The sequence below is a fragment of the Rhamphochromis longiceps genome, linkage group LG8 (genome assembly GCF_057381845.1).
Source record: "Rhamphochromis longiceps isolate RC_006_pf linkage group LG8, R_longiceps_female_GT1.1, whole genome shotgun sequence".
In the NCBI taxonomy this organism is placed as follows: Eukaryota; Metazoa; Chordata; class Actinopteri; order Cichliformes; family Cichlidae; genus Rhamphochromis; species Rhamphochromis longiceps.
The window spans coordinates 18,765,614-18,784,716 of NC_140564.1; the positions used below are offsets into that span (position 1 = coordinate 18,765,614).

A 19,103-nucleotide genomic window follows, 5' to 3' on the forward strand; every position below is an offset into this window, starting at 1 on the left:
TAAAAAGTCATTGTTTTAAATAGTCACTCTCGTATTCAAAGGTCACACGGTCATGTTACTTTTAAACATTTGTATTTCTTTAAATTTCTGATTAATTAATAAGTTTCCCTACAAATCAAAGCAGGGAACACTCTTACATCACACTGACTGGAAAAACCTGTCTTTCATTTTTACCTCTAAAGTTTTATCTGCTTTTGCCCTCTCACTAAATATTGAAATAGTGCTAAAAATACATGCCAGAGTGTCATAGTTCTGTTTGACTTACCAGTCTTTAGAAATTACATAAAGTTAAATTATGTTTACAGTCAAAATCATGGAGATACATAGAAGATTTCAAAGAGTTAACTAATACTGTGAAAGTAGACACCGGCGAGGACAGGTGGTGCTTTAAGTAGGGTAAAGCTGGAAAAAGGAGATTGTCTTTTTCCACATCTTGAAGTTCAGGCTGCTAAAGAATCTGCTCCTCTTTGTTTTGCATGATATAAAATGAATACTGCTTTATGTCTGAGATGACATCTTATCCAGTACACTGGATTCATTTAGATGTGGAAAGACATTTCATTGTCAGCTCATTAATTAACTAATAACAAAGATATAAATAAAATACACAGACCATTAAAATAAAGGTTAGATTTGATTTTAAAGGCCCAATCTTTCTTGCTGGACTTACAGGCTTGAAAATCTACATAAATATATCCTCTTAAGACAAATATCTAGTGGTGGTTTCTTATTTACAATAGGTGCTCCAGTTTTATGGTCCCGAGTCTTGAGGATCCTGACGACCAGGTAGGAACCTTTGTTACAGATCATAGCAAATGACTAGGCAAGGGAGTGATTTGAGACACAGCAAGCTGTTGTCTATTTAATTAATCAAATGTGGTAGCATGGACATTTCTACACACCATGTTCACCCCTGAAATTATCAGGATGGTCTACATCTGTCATTCAGATTAGATGTACAGCTACAAATGTCATCTTTGTTACTCTGCTGAGGGTGCACCTGCAGCCGTCCCTGGATCATCTTCTGTCATTTCAATTATCATCTGTTTGTATTTACTCTTGAAAAATCCAGCCTAGAAGTGAATGAAAAAGCACATAAAATACAGCAATCATATATTAGAGTTCCAATAAAAATGTAACCAAGCTGACAAAAAATGAGAAAAAAAAACTTGTAAACTTTTAATTGAAAAAAGTATAAAAAGAGTCTTTCACCTTATACAGGCTAGCGGTGAGTAAAGCTAGAAAAGCCAACCCTCCCAGGGATCCTCCAATGATCGCTTTGGTGAAATTCAGCTTAGGATACACTTCTACTTCTGCCTCAATCTGACAGATGAAGTGACAGAATGTGAATAAAATTAAAGCTCTTAATATGCCAAACAAAAGAAAATATTGTATAATCACCTTGTGAACAGGAGGATTGTTGTCAGACCCTGCTGAAAAGTAGATGTACTGGTTTTTGTCATACTCCAGACTGGCAGTGCTGGTCAAGAGGAATTTGGCAGACTGAAGCCCAATCTAAGGGAAAAAAATACATCGCGAGTTGACCCTAAATTAGATACTGTTTGATTTAACAGGTAAATAGTTATGTATCTAAACATTTAGCAAACAATCCAAAACACATTAATTTAACATAAACTACCCATCCATTACCTGCTCTATCCATCCTGAACTGAGGTTGGCAGAGATTTCATACATCCTACTCTCCCGTATTCCCATGAAAGTGTTGCACTTGAACACTCTGCACTTGGCTACAGAGCAGTTCTGAGAATGATTTAAACAAGACTGAATCCAACAAAAACTGTGATAGCTGAATTTGAGATAGGTGAGGTGAATGTTAAAATCTAAAAGAGGTTGAATTTCAAAAGCTCAAGTGCAGAGGTATACTTACAACCACCTTATTTTTTCTGATCTGAGAAACAAAAGTTTTGACAGGTGGTTCTTCGTCAATTCCTCTCTGACAGTCTGCAATCTGAAATACATTTAATTCAGGTATGCTTGGTTTTGTCCCAATTATACCACATCCATTCATCCATTTAGAAATGATGGGTGACTCAAGACTTTTGCACAATACCTGTAGACTGATCAAATTCACCCAAATGTCTTTTTTACCAAGCTTCACTGGAACCCTGATCACCACAGTGAAATTAAGTGCTCTGATATCATTTGTAATCTGATAAAGAAAAGGACAACCAAGCAATACAATTAGATTTAGATTATACAGAACATATAAATACACATATATAGATTTATACAGAACTTATATTTTGACCTTAATTGATTGCTGGACTGGTTTCTGCAAATCACTCCTCCCAAATGTGAAATTGTTGTAGCTGAGAGAGCTAAACAGACATATTTAAAAAATTAAATAAATACCATGTAATACAACATTTGTTAATTTCTAAACGATGCTTTTTATTTCAAGTGGAAGAACCCATACCTTTCAAATGTCATAAAAATGCTATATCTCACATCAATCGATTTATTTTTATAGAGTTCATTTGTAGTGGCATGCTCCTGATTTCCACTGAAATGAAGAAGTGAAATGATTCATATTTTATCTGTGGGACTATACAAAAATATACCAAAGGAACAGTACCTGGTGGCATTTGCAGTGACAAAGAGCTTCCTCTCAAGCTGACTGTTGGTGTCAATCCCATAGGAGACAATGAAGGAAGCCTTAATTGAATGGAGGAGACATATCAAATTGCGTCATCTCTTTTTGCTGTAAACAAAACTATAAAGAAGTGAGAGAAAGATATTCTAAGCAAAAACACCTTAGTTTTGTTCTTGAAAATTGGTTTGTGGATAGTGCAGTCTGTCCTTCCTCGTGATAAACCATCTTCACTGTCCAAAGAGTTGCACCCAATTCTTCCCTTTGTTATAAAAATAAAATTACTGCTGGATGTATTGGAAGAGCAGCAGATCAGTGATGAACTTATACAGACTTGATCCTGATGCCTTACCTGCTGAATGGTGAACTTCCTGTAGGAGAGTCCAGCTGGGTACGTGAGAATAACACGACTGTTGTAGGAGTTTTCTCCTCTGTTCTCCACTGTGACTGTGACATCCAAAAGCTCATCAATGCCCACTTTAACCTCTGAGGATCTGTCAGAGTATTAAGGAGGATGAGAATAAAGGAAAAGGAATACAAGCACAAGCAAAACAAAGCTCTATACATGAGCCTCACCTGGTGAACGTAAAATCCACTTTAAGGTTATCAACACATTTGTTGTCAGTGCCACAGTTGATGTCAAACCCTAACTGTGGAAGAGAACATTTTGGAAAACATATTTAAATGATGAATGACTTATTCCAATTAGCACATTGTATGGGGAAATCCAACAACCAATTTTTTCATTCTACCATCTCGTGGAGGTTTTTTGCAGGGAAGAAAACAATTTCTGATAATATTCTTGATCCACTTCTGGACAACTTTGATCTCAGACACAAGCTGTCATTCTAAGTTAAGAATTGTGTATTTTGAGCTCTTTTTTTAATTGCTTTTTGTTACTACTGCATTAGTCTTTGACTGGTAGTACAATTAGCCATACATTAATATCCAATAGTAATTTTCTTTCTGGTGGCGGAAGAGAAATAAAATGATTACTTAAACATTAAAGCCTTTTACTGTGCTCCATGGTGGACATAGAGAGCTGGAAATACAACAGCTGATCACTTATTCTTATTATAATTCTTTGAAGTCTGCTTAAATCCAGCTAATCTTGGGATGTTGGACTACTTTGTTTACTTTGTTCTTTTCATCCGCGACACCTTAAAGGCCGGTCCGTGAAAATATTGTCACACATTAACTGGTCCGTGGCGCAAGAAAGGTTGGGGACCGCTGCCTTAGCTCACATGATAGCTGGTGGGCTAGTGACTCTTACAGGAATAACACCTTGACCCACTCTTTGTTTCAAACTTTGTTTCACTCTTAAGGCCATTATATAGGGAGCGCATTATAAAAAAGGAATGTGTTTTTTGCAGAACATTTGTATTCAAAAAACAACTGTTTGTTACATCTTTGTATTTACGCCCAAGATATTGAGCTTGATTTAAAATAAAATAAAAGCTGCAAATTTGTCCAACAAAAGGTCGCCGTGAACATCTACATTAAGAATGAGTGATTTCGAAAAATGTTTTAATGCACAAAATGTTTGCATGGATTTTACATGTTCAGTTTGTAAAGGCCTTTAGTCTTTGTTTTCCCCATCAGATGCTGTAAATCCTTTTGGATGACAGAAATTTTTTCTGGAACTAAAAAGACGTTCAGTGGCCTGGATCACTTAGAACTGACACTTTAACTGAGTTTAATGGTCAATTTCATGTCAATAATTTAATTAATTAATTAATACGAGGGAAAGACTTAAGTTGTTTTCTTGGCCCAATTGTTTGTTAATACACTGTGTTTAAATATTACTTACAGGATAAATGGTTGTTGTTTGAGCCTGTGAGGAAAGACTTGGTCTGGGATTTCTGTTGATGGACAAACCATTAAACATGAATTTGAGTTCATTGGAAAGAGAACTAAGAGCATCTTCTGGACAGGCCTGCAAAAAAAGAGCAATTTGGTTTGTATTCAGTGTTGTAGGACTCTCTGAACTGAACTTTGATTGTTTGCATTGGGTTTTTTTTGTTTGTTTGTTGTTTTTCCTGATATTATTCGATTTTTACCTCAATAAGTAACTTTAGAGTTGAACACTGTCGTCTTCTTAAGACCACAATGACTGATCCAGATTGTTCTTGTTGTTTCCCACTGGCATAAGCTCGGTTGTTTGGAGGTTTACGTGTGGCATCCAGTGTTATAGTATAATTAATCACTGCTTGAGCTGGAATAAAACACAGTTTGGATTCAATGCTACAAATGATGGGCAGTGGCTTTGTTGTTGAATGATGTAGAGTAGAATGATGAACCTGTGTGGACTGCAGACACTCTACTCATGGTGAAGCAGACTGTAGCTGTGTTCTCCAATGGTTTTGAACAGCCTTCATTCTGAGTAGGGATTTGGTTTGGGTTGAATGACACCTCAGCTTTCACCATTACTATGGGTCTTGATCTAGAAATGAACATCACAGGAAAATACCACACTGCATTTTTTACAAACCACTACTGCTTAAAGGTTTTTGATCATGCATCATTTGTTTTTATCTAATAGTTTATATCAAAGTGTCTAGAAATGTCATAAATTATTGTAATAATTAAAAAAAATTATTCATGGAATTCATTCTAAACTTTTAACCAGTGGGGCATTCATTTCTTTTATTTAACAGAAATAGTTAATAGAATTAAACATGGACAGTAATAATGCATGATTGGACTGTCTTGGACTTACCTCAATAAAACAACTTTGCCCTTTGAGCCCACCGCTAAGTCAGGCAGTCCATCACCACTCTGGTCAAAAGATGACTGACTGATTGACAGGCCAAAGAACTTCAGTCCTGACTGGACCTCAGAACCAGTAATTCTCTGTGTACATGAAAATATTTGATATTCAAACTGCAGAAAATGACTTTACATTACAGATTAGTTTAGTCATCCTCGTGAGTTCTTTGATGTTGTGTACCTGTGAGTAGGTAGGACTGATTCTTCCTCCTCCTTCGCCATTAAATATGTAGATGCTGCCTTCACCATTATTCTCCAAAGGTGCTCCAACTGCCAAATCCCTGAATCCATCTGAGTTTAGATCAGGCAGCACAGCAAGAGAAGAGCCGAACCTTCCCTTGACAGCTGCACGTCCTCTTAGTATTAACGGATCATCAAAATTACACTCCACAAACTAAAATGACGAGAGTGAATATTATATGAACATTAAGAAAGTTGACAAATAAACCGATTAATTTAACTGCAGTAGATAAAACTGTGATTTACCAAACCAGTTAATCTGCAAACATAAACTCTTCCCTCTCTATCAGGCTCCATGTACATTGGGGCTGATATGAAGATTAGCTCAGTGATGTCATCATTATTTATGTCCATGGCACACACCTCTGCCCCGAAATATTCACCAGTCTGATACTGTGTAAGAAACACATTATTGATGAAAATAATCAGATAAATGAAAATAGTACAGTTTTGTTTATATATAGTCTAAATATATTTTACATTGTCATTCAGGTCTATCACTTTATACTGTACATACGTACCTGCCATGGAAAGGGCTCAATCTTTTGATTTCTAAAGCTATCTCTGTTAACAGCAAACACAACTCCTCTGTGTTTATATCTTGGAGCACCAACAACTGTCACTGAGCCACTCCAGGATTTAGCAATTGCCATGGAGTAACCTAGAATTTAATAGTCAAGCAGTCTTCAGTTAAAAAAGTAAAAAATAGTCAAATATAGTCATACAGAGAATTTATAAATATTTTCATTAATATTTAAGGTGCATGGAAGATGTTTTTTTCTTGAAATGTTGTCATTTGTGGTATTTCATATTTTATGTGACATAAAGCACAATCAAAAACAACATGACTAACATTAAACACCTAATTAAAGCATACTCTTCCTCAGCCTTTGGAATCCTTACTCATCCTTTATATGTTGTCTATTTTCCAAACTGATTGGGGGAAAGAATTACAGCACAGCTATGTATATACTACATGATCACATGTTTATGTGTTAGTTGTTACCAAGATAGCTGTCAGGCTCCAAAGACACGTCCTCATATGTTTTCACCTTCTGGCCTCCTGTTGTGTATTGCACGTAGCCTCCCTTCCACTGGTTTGCACCAACAATAGACATCTGAATTCCCTACAGTGCAGACAGAAATGTACAGAAAAATAAATGTGTGAATGTTTTATACAGTGCATTTAAATTTGGAGTTTTGTTTGGTTTTCCTTTCTTTTTATCACTTGACTGTCTGAGTTTAAAGTGTTTTAAATTACCTCAGGCACATAAACTGCACTGAATCCCTCTTGAGACATTTCCATTTTCAGTGACTCTCCACTGGTTTGTGATCCTGTAACATGAAAATAATAAAAAAAGAACTTAAAGGACAGACTGTGTAATTTCAATTTGTTCACGACCTGAAGGACTGATTCTAGACAATCACTTGCTCTTTATTAAAAATATGTCATTTATGTGTTGTTTAACACACTAATGTAAAGAGATAAAAAAAGGTGAACATCTCTCAGGCCTTTACTGCAGGTGGCTTCAGTTGCTTTAATTTTTATAGCTGGGATGTTTACAGAAATTTTAACAAAGTTGTAACATTTTTTAATGTTTGTACCTTCGATAGAGAAAATTTTGTCCTGTAAATTCTGTCTTATTATTTCAAGGGCGTTGAAGTCCCTAACTTGAAATACGTGTTTGTCTGACGGAGACGATGCAATGGTTTTCAGCTCCTGTTCTGCTGCAGGTTTATTAAATGCATTCCCCACCTAGAAACACACACACAGCTTTTACTTTACTAGCACCCACACAGTCCTCCTCATGAAGAATGGTGCCTCATTTCATTAGTGTCAGAAAATTAGGTTAACTTTACAGGGTCATTGAAAGGATTAACCTTTTGAAGAAACTGGTACAGTGTAAAACTGAGCAGGTACTTACCCCAATAGCAAATCGAACAATCTTTTTACTCTCAGCTAGCCTTGCTACATATGGTAAGCGATGTGAGTCATGAGATTCTCCATCAGTAATAACTATCAGCACCTTCTTTGCATTTGATCTGGATCCTCTTTGTGGTGTAAAAACATTTTGGCTGATGAATGAAGAAAACAGTTTCAGTTCATCTTTCTTTACAGTGCATCTTTTAGATGTTGAAGAGAACTGCTTACATAAAAATCATGATGCCTTCTTTTACAGTATTTTCGCTAATATAACAAAGAATTATGATTTTTAAAAAAAAAAAATAAAGCTCTACAAGTTATCTCTAACCTCTGACATACTTCATTAACTGTGAAAGATGTGTAACATCATGGCAGCACTTACACAACATGTTCGATGGCTTCAGCTGTGTAAGTTGCTTGGTCTAGTTGTTTTATTCTATCAATGTTAGATTCCCATGATCCAGATGAGAAAAAATTATCAAAATAGTAATGGACCTTTGATGAAGTAGAGAACTGGGAAACAGAAAACTTGAAAAGAAAAAAAGTACAGAAAATCAATCATTCCATCAATTATGGAAATAAAGAAATATTTAATATTTAATGTCTGTTCCTCACCTTTGTATCACTTGAGAGAAAAGACCGAACCAGATTTTTCACAAAGGTCTTCATTGTTTGAAAATCTTCGCTATATACACTCCCTGAACCATCCAACAGAAAGGCAATGTCTGCTTGCAGCGGGCATTCTGCCAAAAAGATGGGTACGAAATGTAGTGTTGAGCAACTTTAAGTGGCCTTTCTTTGTTAGGAAGATTCACACTTTGGTCCCATTTGCCATTTGAATCTTTGGTGCACGCTTATTTGTGACTTGGGATGTTTACATAACTGGGAGTCAACTGCCTTCATAAATTATGTTTGTGTTGTAATATGATTTCTGAAACTCTTAAATCTTACCCAAGCTAAAATCCTAATAATTAAAAATAATTAAAAAGTCAAAAAATTACTACTTAAAGCAATGAAAACTAATCTCAACCTATTAAAGTGACTCTGGGGGGTAAAATGAAACTGAATTGAAAATTCAAAGCATAATTAAAACTAATTAAAAAAAATATTTAAAAAAGCACAATAACTGCAATAAATGAGCTTCAGACTGTTTAAAATGTATTAGGTTATTGGGTCACAGCGATTAATTGTGTGAATGTGCAGTGACATAAGTATTTATAGATTCTATTATTATTTTGAGTTTGTTTTCACAAACTTAGTATCCTGTTACCTTTGACAGAAGGTGGTATGGGACGCTCAAATCTATTGGAACGGTTTATTTGAAAGCACACTCCACTGTACATGGTGATACTTTTGCAGTCCTTTGGAATAGTTGGACCGCATGCCTCAAAAGAGAAAAGATCAAATTATGATGAATCAAGCATGCTGATTATTCTTCCATTCCAGTGTGACACGTCTGCAGTTCACCAACTCACCACAGCATTTTGGGTTCCAGGATCACTTTTCATTGTCAAACCAAGAGACATGTTGATAGCAAAATCTGGCTCTGTATTTAAAGCATTGAGTATATATTAAAACACTCATAAAATAAATGTTGGGGTCACTAGAAAATACATTTTATTTAAATGACTGCCACTTTTCGTACCACATTACAAAGGGAAAGAATGCAAAATACACTAATCAAAGTTCACTATTACTGTGTCTGAAAATCAACAAAAAATAAATAACTTTTAGCAAGAATTAATTAAACAAACAAATACATTCAATTAAGTGTTTTGTTATATCATGAAATGGCAAATGCTTAACAATGCATTACAAACTCGCACATTTCAGTTTTTTTCTCTAGAAATCCACCTTATCTGCAAATTAATCTAATTAATGTCATATTCCAAGATCTCAATACTTGAAAGATACTGTCAGAGTTTCAGGATATTGTGTTAAGACATCAAGAAACTACCTACCTTGAAATTGTATATTTAGGCAGTTTTCACCAGAGATGGTACACCTGTATATTCTCCCCTTTCTGTTTTGTGAATACTGTTCAAGTGGGGCACTGACAAGCAAACTAAGGAGAGAAATCCAGACATTAGATAACATTTGGTGAGCAAAGTGCAGTGAAAAACCTCCAGCTGTTAAGCATTAGTGGTGAATGTTATAAGCAGGCAATTGTAAACCCATATTAAACATATCTATGCTCTGGCTTACTCTGATTGTCTTTGAACCACCTGGTAGCCAAAACCAGCAGCAGAGTTCCTCAGGGTCTTCCAAGCCACAGGATCAATATTGAAACTAAGTGCAGCATTTAACACTGATAATTAAAGAAAGAAAAACATTATTAAAGCTTATTATGGAATGATAATGTGATTTATTTCAACAGCTCAGCCTTCTGTGTTTCTTTAATTACTAAATTAATTACAGGGGGATCACACTCCTCAGCCTCCCTGGGAAAGTCTATGCCAGGGTGCTGGAAGGAGAGTCCGTCTGTTAGTCGTACCTCGAATACAGGAGGAACAATGCGGTTTTTATCCTGGTCACGGAACAACCTCTCGAAGATACTTGAGGGTGAATGTGAGTTTGCTCGACCAGTCTACATGTGTTTTGTGGACTTAGAGAAGGCATTCGACCGTGTCCCTCGCGGTGTCCTGTGGGAGGTGCTGCGGGAGTATGAGATGTCTGGCCCATTGCTACGGGCCATTCGATCCCTATACAGCCGTTGCAAGAGCTTGGTTTGCATAGCCGGCAATAAGTCGGACTCATTGCCGGTGGGTGATTGGCTCCGCCAGGGCTGCCCTTTGTCACCAATTCTGTTAATAACTTTTATAAACAGGATTTCTAGGCGCAGCCAAGTGGCGGAGGGCTTTCACTTTGGTGGCCACAGAATCTCATCTCTGCTTTTTGCAGGTGATGTGGTTCTGTTGGCTTCATCTGGTGAGGGCCTCCAGCTCACAATGGAACAGTTTGCAGCCAAGTGTGAAGCAGCAGGAATGAGGATCAGCACCTCCAAATCTGAGGCCATGGTTCTCGGACAGAAAAGGGTGGAGTGCCCACTCCAGGTTAGGGATGAGTTCCTGCCCCATGTGGAGGAGTTTAAGTATCTCGGGGTCTTGTTCACGAGTGATGGGAGAAGGGAGCTGGAGATCGACAGATTGATTGATGCTGAAACTGCAGTCATGTGGACGCTGTACCAGTCTGTTGTGGTGAAGAGAGAGCTGAGCGTAAAAGCGAAGCTCCCAATTTACCGGTCGAACTACACCCCTTCCCTCACCTGTGGTCACGAAGTGTGGGTAGTGACCGAAAGAACGAGATCGCTCAAACTAATTATTAGGTATTTAAACAGTATGATGCACATACATACGTACACAGTATGAAAACTGATCATTATAATAGTGTATACATTTGCCCTTTTACAGTACTGAAAAAAAGGAACTGAATGGACAATCACGCCATTGTGCACATACATCCTGTCCTCCTCAACTATGTCAGATTCATCAGTTTATATCACACACACACACACACACACACACACACACACACACACACACACACACACACACACACACGCTTAACACAGAAAATGTCTGAGGTTTGTATTACAACTCTACAAATCCAAAATTTAAATTAAAATCAGCAAACTGTGATTTTTTGGGATATTCAAACAATACAGAGTAGCAAATACTTTGTCACATGATTAGGATACAGGAAAAATCAAAAGGGACTGTCATTTCAGTTACCAGCAAACAAAATTACACTTTTTTGGGCATGACCGGACACATCTTTCTCTAAATAATCATATAATATGGTGCTAACTTTGCATTGTTCCTGGCTTCTTGCATCTTACATTGTTCAACAGTGAAACATTTACAGTGAGAAATATAAATGTAATAAAAAAATATTGCTCATCATTATAACATGCTGTCAACCTTTTGTCAGGACAGCCTTACTGTGGTCATTATGGTTTCAAACACACATTTCTGCAGGTAGCTTTGTTTACAGAGGATGAAATTCAAATAAGAAATAAGTAAATTGCCACTAGCAAAGTATGTCTAGAAGATATAGTTTCACTTCTAATTTGTATTACCAGTACTCCAAAAAATATTTTTTGGGGTGAAAAATGTTGCCACAATTTTGAAAGACAAAATGAGAAGGCACAAACTTGCCTGACAAGAACAGCATAGCACTGATGATCCAGTCCATTGTGTTACTCCCATGAAAAAAATAAACTTAAGTGTGATTTTTTTCTGTTTCAGTGTGACTACTCAAATGAGCTGTTACTTCTTCTGAAAGTGCTGAAGGAGTTGTTGAAACTAAAATGCAGAATGCACAGAGTGAATGCTCAAACTTAAGACACTCATTTAGAGGAACTCTAATGTAGGAGGAGTTAGAATACTGATATCACTGTCTGTTATATGTGACACACAACACTTTGGTAAACTATTTAAAATTGATGTGACTGTTAAAGCACAATTAAAAACAAGATTACATATACTAAAAAGATTGAATAATCTATTAGTTTCTGGGCAACCAGATGAAATCATTGCAATCACAAGTAAAAACAGGAAGAAAGCTGACAGTGTAAATGTTTTCAGGGGGCTTTTGCCCACTGGTAGGCAATTTGGCTGTGGGTGAGGAACCAGACAAAGAAGAAATCAGACAACCCTTGTCACAGAAACACTAAGGAAACAGGCCTAGGGAGGGTGCTTCCCATATGGAAACGATATATATAAATCTTATAAAGTTTTTATCTGTCTTGTATGAAACTTGTATGAAAAGCATACAAGAGTGAAAACACATATAAGATCCCTTGAAAAATTATACAATGAAACTTGTATGTTTTGTATACTTACTAAAAAAATATATGAAAGTAATGAGAAAGTGGCCACTTTCATGAGTAAATCATGTAAGCCTTATATGATTTATATATGATTTACTCATGAAAGTGGCCACTTTCATGAGTAAATCATATATAAATCATATATGTTTTTACTATTTCTTTTCCATATGGGTTGAATGAAGATCACCTTGTGGCTGGGCCTTAGCCCATGGTGTCTGGCAGGCTGCAGTCCACAGAGCAGACATAGTCTCGGCCTCCTATCCGGTGTTTAAGTCTGACGTCATTAGCTGTGCCTGGGCCCAAACTCCGCTGCAGGTCCTTAAGTCACATGATCACAGTGGCATCACTGAGAGTTAAAAACTGTCTAAATCTTTTCATCTGTAATAAAATGATCACCGCTGCTGCTCTATCAGGTGTAACAATTCAGTTTAACATCCAGGCATCCATGAAAACCAAATTTATGAAATTTAATGGCGTTAGAAGTTATCAGGGAGTTAGCTTGCTAGTTTCCATATATAATATGGTATGGTATGGTATATAATATACCATGTTCTGATTTGGGGATTTCCAAAACAAATTAAGACGTACAGCTCTGCTATCACTTCCAACATAAATGAAGACAGGAAAGCAAACAGCAGTGACATTTGTAGGGTCACTGAAGGTTGGCTAGCTGGTATATAATGATGTGCTACGTGATCGCTAGCGACACAACTATGTTAGCATAATATAAACAGTGAAGCTGGAAAATGAATGCTAACTTTTTTCCACTCTATAAAAGTTAACATGAGGGTTCCCAAACGTTAGGGACAAATGCAATCACATGGCAAAATGCTGTAAACGGACCAAACTTCAGTCAGGAGAACAAATGAGATAACCCATCCACAATACAAGGTTAGTCATTAATATACTGCCACATGGGCTGAGCTGTAGTTACATTGTAAGGTTTTAAAAACTGAGTTTTAAAATGATTAGCGGCAATAAAAACCCACAGAGGCCAACAGTGATCACTGACTGTTTTTAGGGGCTTGTTGAGATTAAATAGAACAAGATACAAAGCATTAAAACATGTTAAATACAAAACAGCCTTATTAAACGCAGAGTAGTTTGGGCCTGATAGCAGGATTCATCACGTCATCACTTAAAGACCGGATAGGTCCACTTCCTGCAATGTGTGTTGGAAAGACTAAAGCCAAAGGCTTTGGCAGACCAATCCCTGTATATCAAGGGTGGTGATTTGGACATGGACGTCATCTCTCTGGTAGGGAAGTACTTTGAGCTAGTGCAGGAGGTTTAGAGATACCAGCTAGATATAGTTGGGCTCATCTTAATGCGTGACTTTGGATCTGGAGCCAGTCTTCTGGAGAGGGCTTGAATTCTTTTTGAGTCTGGAGTTTCCCTTGATGAGAGGAGGTGGGCTGGGATGGCAATAATTGTATGCCTGCTGTCTATACTGTATGGTGGAGCTTGCACATGTTTATTTTTCCCTGCACCTTCAGGCCAGAGAACAGGTCCTTACTGTCCTGTGTACTTATGCCCCAAATGACAGTTCTGAGTACTCTTCTTGGTGTCACTCCGAGGGGTGTTTGAGGGAACTCTATCTTGTGACTCAGTCATTGTTGGAGTCAAATTGTTAAATGTCATTGTGTTACTTAAATTTGTAAGTCTTAGTTCAAGCAGCAGGATCAAAGACATTCCTTTGTCTCTGACCACCTCTCCAGCCAGTTTGTTGGTGGGGGAGGCTGAAGTGTTTTATTAGGCACATCCTATCTAAAGATTCTGTTTGTTGCTTAGTAAACTTCCTGCATTTATGATCCTTTTGTGGGCAGGAGGTCACACAAACGCACCCCCAAACACAAACACACATACTCACATAGATACACACACACACACACACACACACACACACACACACACACACACACACACACACATTCTTGCACATGCATACACATGCACATACGTGCTTACACGTGCACACACATACATACATAGTGCCTTGTCTTTTGTAACCATTGGAGGGGTTTTACAATGGGAGGTGCTTGTGTGTACTGTAACTGTTTTCAATAAAAGGTGACAAGCGGAGGCCTATGGTGGGGTCAGTCTGTGGTTGGATTCAGAGTGCTTTTCTGAGAAACCGACCGGGGCCTCCCTTGCTAGCAAGTAAAAGATGTTCGTCTTGTTTTTGTTGTTAACGAGAATAAGTTTCTAAACCAGCGGGGCCTGTGGAAGCCCAGACCCAACAGTCATCCTTCTGGTAGACTTCAGTGCTTATGTGGGTAATGACAGTCAGACCCTGAGGAGTATGACTGTGAGGCCTGCATGATTTGAACTCAAGTGTTCTGTTATTGGACTTCTGTGCAAATCACAGTCTATCCATAATGAACACCATGTTTGAACATATGGATGTCCAAAAGAGCAAGTAGCACCAGAACACCCTAGGCTGCATGTCAATGATCGATTTTGCAATTGTATCATCAGATTTAAGGCTTTATGTTTTGGACACTCTGGTGAAGAGAGGAGCTGAGCTGTCAATAGATAACCACCTGTTTTGCTGAGGTGGCACAGGAGGATACTGGCAGAGACCCCTGTCTGTGAGATCTTCAACTCACACCTCAGCCACAACTTCAGCAGCATAACAAGACTTCTCACCTTCACTGGAAACGCCTGGGTGTTCCCCTGTGATAATGAGAATCTTAAACAGCATTCCCTATATGCCTATATACAACACAGGCAATAAGAAGCATATGTTTAAAATAGCTCTATATATCATTAATATCACTTTGACTTTCAGATTAATCTATTGATCTTGAAGTAGAGGTCAGAGGTCAAACACGACATCATATTGTAAATCTTCTGTTATACCTCTCTGACCTGTCTTCCCCATGTGATGTTTTTGTGTAATGTATGTATGGTCGGAGGGTAAGATGGCGCCACCATTGCGTGCAATAGGTCGGCAGCCTTAACATGAAGTTTCCCCTTGTGGGACTAATAAAGGTATCTATCTAATAAAGGTATTTATCTTAATAGTACATTCTATGTGTTGACATTGCACACCACACTTGTAAGAATCCCATTTATAAGGCTTTTTGTCAGTTTTTGACAGATCAATCATTAAGTTGACCTTCAAGACCTTGATGAATGTAAGCCAAATTTTAATGGATCATTGGCATGACCCAACTTTACATCCCTGCAAAGTTTTATTGGAATTAATTTTAAAAGTTTTGAGCTATTTTGTTTACAGACAGAATGACGTGCATGCATGAACATGCACACATATGCTACAAAAAACATAACCTTCTTGGCACTAATTAAAATAGTCAATAGCCTATAAAACCTTTTGTCTAGCTTAAGTTCTTATATGCAGATGTGAAACAAAATTATTTGCTAAAATATTGTTATACTCAGAAAAAACATTTTCACTTGAACTTTTCACTTCAAATTGTAAAAAGGAAAAAAAGGCTTATTTTATATATAGTGTCAATTTGTTTTCATACTAATGGATTGACATTGTCAAAAACATTTAACCTCATTATGGACAGAAAGTGAAACCTCTGCGTAAAAAAGCAGAAAAATCTAAAAATACAGTGTGCATTTCTGCTTTTCGCCTGACTTCCTGTGAAATGTCTCAACTGTCTGAGACATTTGTGCCAGTTTTGTAAAAGGGAGTCAGCATGAGTTGGTTAAACGGGCCTGTATTTAATATGCACCTACTTCATGTCTATGTATGGCTGTTTATACAGTCAGGGAAAAATTATCATGTTTGGCCACTAACAAAGAAATGTTCAGTCTATAAGTTCAATGGTAGGTTTATTTGAATAGTGAGAGACTGAACAAAAACCAAAAAAATTTAAAAAAAAAATCATTTAAAAAAGTTATTAATTAATTTTCATTTTCATGAGTGAAGTACTTTTTCGATCCCCTATCAATCAGCAAGATATCTGGTGTCTTTTATACAGGTAATGAGCTGACATTGGAAGCCTTCTCAACTTGTTACCTGTATAAAAGACATCTGTCCATAGACGCACTCAGTCTATCCATATTCCAAACTTTGCACCATGGCCAAGACCAAAGAGCTTTCCAGGACAAGATTGTGGACATACACAAGGCTGGAATGGGCTCCAAGACCATCGCGTTTAGCTGGGTGAAAAGGTGACAACAGTTGGCGTGATTATTCGCAAATAGATGAACCATAATATAACTGCCAATCTCCCTCAGCCTGGAGCACCACGCATAATCTCACCTCGTGGAGCTTCAATGATAATGAGAAAAGTGAGATCAGTGTGGAATGAGAACAGTGTGGAACACTGGCTTACATTACTCGGGAAGAATTTATCAATGATCTCAAAGCAGCTGTGACCATAGTCACCCGCAAGGTCCCCCTGCTCAAGAACACACATGTAAGGGCTCATTTGAAGTTTGCCACTGAACATCTCTATGATTCAGAGGAGGACAGAGCGTTCTCACTCCCAAGGCGTAACATGTCGACGTTTTGTCTCGTCCCGCGGCGTTCCTGAGGAACGCGAAAGGAGACCTTCGGCGTTCTTAGGGTACGCGGCGGGTTATGGCTGGAATCCAGTGCAATGACGCTCCCGCGGTAATAGACGTTCCAGCCCTGTATTCCAGCCCTAAACCTAACCTTATCCCTAGCCCTGACCATAACCTTATTCCTGACCTTAACCAGGACTTTAATGATGTTAAATAGCGTGTTTCTAAACGATTTGAAGAAAAAGAGCGAACATGTGTAGATTCAGTCCAGACGGTTCTCATATTTCCTCTGTTTTCCGAGGTCGTCATTTAGGAACGTGGTGGGTAGCCGAAAACGTAATATGGTGACGATTTGTCACCTAGCGTAAAATGTTACGCTTTGGGAGTGAGAACGGGTTGAGGAGGACTGGGTGAAAGTGTTGTGGTCAGATAAGACCAAAATCGAGCTATTTGGCATTAACTCAACTCGGTGTGTTTGGAGGAGGAGGAATGCTGCCTGTGACTCCAAGAACACTGTCCTCACCATCAAACATGGAGGTGGAAACATTATGTTTTGGGGTGTTTTTTCTGCCAAGGGGTCAGGACAACTGCACCGCATCAAAGGGAGGATGGATGGGTCCAAGTACCATCAAATCTTGGGTGAGAACATCTTTCCCTCAGCCAGGGAATTGAAAATGGGTTGGGTGGGTATTCCAGCATGATAGTGATCCAAAACACACAGCCAGTGCAACAAAGGATTGACTCAAGAAGAAGCATATTATGGTCTCGAAATGGCCTAGTCAGTCTCCAGACCCTAATCCCATAGAAAATCTGTGGAGGGAGCTGAAGGTTTCAGTTGCTGCTACAAAATACATCTGACCTGTTATTACCAACAAAGGTTTGCCACCAAGTACTAAAGCACATTTTGCAGGAATCAAATACTTATTTCATTCATGAAAATGCAAATTAACTTCTAACTGGTTTGAAATGCATTTTCTGGGGGGGGGTTTGTTATTATTTTGTCTCACACTATTCAAATAAACCTACCATTTAAATTATAGACTTATAGAACTTCAATCTAGGACATATTCGGGTGGTGGATCTGCACTGAAACTGTGGCAGTTATGAAAGAGTATAATGTACAAAGTCATTATGAAACCAAACATCAGGCCTATGCATCTTACACTGGTGCTGAGGGAGAGCAGAAATTAAAGCAAAGGGTAGCTGTCCTGCAGGGTCAGCAACAGTATTTTTTTTGTGCTCGAAAGGTCCAAGAAAAGGCTACAATAGCCAGCTATGAGGTCACCCAACTCATCACAAGACATGGCAAGCCTTTTTCAGATGGAGACCTCATAAAACAAGGCCTCGTTAAAGTCACCGAAATAATGTGGCCGGAAAAGTGCCGGACTTCAACAACGTCAGCATGTCCAGAAATACAGTTGTGTGACGCACTGAAGACTTGTCAGCCAACATTAAACTGCAACTGTCTGATAAAGCTTGTGCTTTTGATTTTTACTCCATCACAAGCAGTGAGAGCACCGATGCCACAGACACCGCACAGCTGCTAATTTTTTTGCGGGGAGTGGACGAGAGCACGAGCACTTTAGGTGAGTAAAAAATAACTGGTCAAAATCTACAGTCATTCCGATTAATTGCTCCTTCCATAATTCCTCTTCTACACCACTGCAATCGGGAAATATAAAATATTTAGGTATTAATGTTTCTCCCAAGCTTGCAGATCTAACTAAATTAAACCATATCCCACTTTTAAAGAAAGTAGAAGGTGATCTGGCTAGGTGGAAATGTCTACCCATATCACTTATGGGAAGGGTTGCTGCTATAAAAATGATGGTCTTACCAAAAATAAATTATTTATTCTCAATGATCCCAACTAAACCGCCACAAGATTGGTTCAGATCTCTAGATTAACGTATGTCCAAATTCCTTTGGAAAAATAAACCCCCACGTATAAGCTTAAAAACACTACAAAAGACCAAGGATAAAGGAGGATTAGAACTACCTAAATTTCAGCACTACTTCTTAGCCAACAGGCTTCAGTTTATCTCAGGATGGCTAAAACATACCCTCTTAGATGAACCTTGGCTAGATGTAGAACAAGCACTTTGCAATAATCTAGAGATTTCAGATCTACCATTTATCAGCTCAAACATCCAACGACATGAATGCTTCAAAAGCGTCAGCATCAGCTCTTCTCTGACAGCATGGGGGGAGTTTCTAAAATTGACGGAGTCTTCATTAATCCC

At 38.0% G+C, this 19,103-nt stretch overlaps 1 protein-coding gene across 2 annotated transcripts in view; it reads right to left on the bottom strand.

Moving 5' to 3' along the window:
• Positions 1-19,103, bottom strand: part of LOC146663499 (integrin alpha-M-like) — a 26,899-nt gene continuing 7,796 nt past the window's right edge. Inside the window, exons 2-31 of one of the 2 annotated variants that reach the window (XM_085416242.1) lie at positions 12,563-12,693; positions 9,750-9,852; positions 9,506-9,609; positions 9,020-9,090; positions 8,815-8,929; positions 8,160-8,287; positions 7,927-8,072; positions 7,546-7,696; positions 7,226-7,376; positions 6,882-6,955; positions 6,627-6,747; positions 6,142-6,281; positions 5,867-6,013; positions 5,562-5,774; positions 5,331-5,464; positions 4,912-5,054; positions 4,672-4,826; positions 4,422-4,547; positions 3,188-3,261; positions 2,964-3,105; positions 2,775-2,873; positions 2,597-2,676; positions 2,438-2,524; positions 2,270-2,339; positions 2,072-2,170; positions 1,889-1,969; positions 1,651-1,761; positions 1,402-1,515; positions 1,213-1,323; positions 1-1,073 (exon numbers count right to left, since the gene is read on the bottom strand). In XM_085416242.1, the coding sequence (XP_085272368.1) occupies positions 981-1,073; positions 1,213-1,323; positions 1,402-1,515; positions 1,651-1,761; positions 1,889-1,969; positions 2,072-2,170; positions 2,270-2,339; positions 2,438-2,524; positions 2,597-2,676; positions 2,775-2,873; positions 2,964-3,105; positions 3,188-3,261; positions 4,422-4,547; positions 4,672-4,826; positions 4,912-5,054; positions 5,331-5,464; positions 5,562-5,774; positions 5,867-6,013; positions 6,142-6,281; positions 6,627-6,747; positions 6,882-6,955; positions 7,226-7,376; positions 7,546-7,696; positions 7,927-8,072; positions 8,160-8,287; positions 8,815-8,929; positions 9,020-9,090; positions 9,506-9,609; positions 9,750-9,852; positions 12,563-12,620 (3,441 nt within the window). In that variant the 5' untranslated portion in view covers positions 12,621-12,693 and the 3' untranslated portion in view covers positions 1-980. The remainder of the gene's footprint in view (positions 1,074-1,212; positions 1,324-1,401; positions 1,516-1,650; positions 1,762-1,888; positions 1,970-2,071; positions 2,171-2,269; positions 2,340-2,437; positions 2,525-2,596; positions 2,677-2,774; positions 2,874-2,963; positions 3,106-3,187; positions 3,262-4,421; positions 4,548-4,671; positions 4,827-4,911; positions 5,055-5,330; positions 5,465-5,561; positions 5,775-5,866; positions 6,014-6,141; positions 6,282-6,626; positions 6,748-6,881; positions 6,956-7,225; positions 7,377-7,545; positions 7,697-7,926; positions 8,073-8,159; positions 8,288-8,814; positions 8,930-9,019; positions 9,091-9,505; positions 9,610-9,749; positions 9,853-12,562; positions 12,694-19,103) is intronic. The other variant, XM_085416243.1, reaches the window with a different exon arrangement.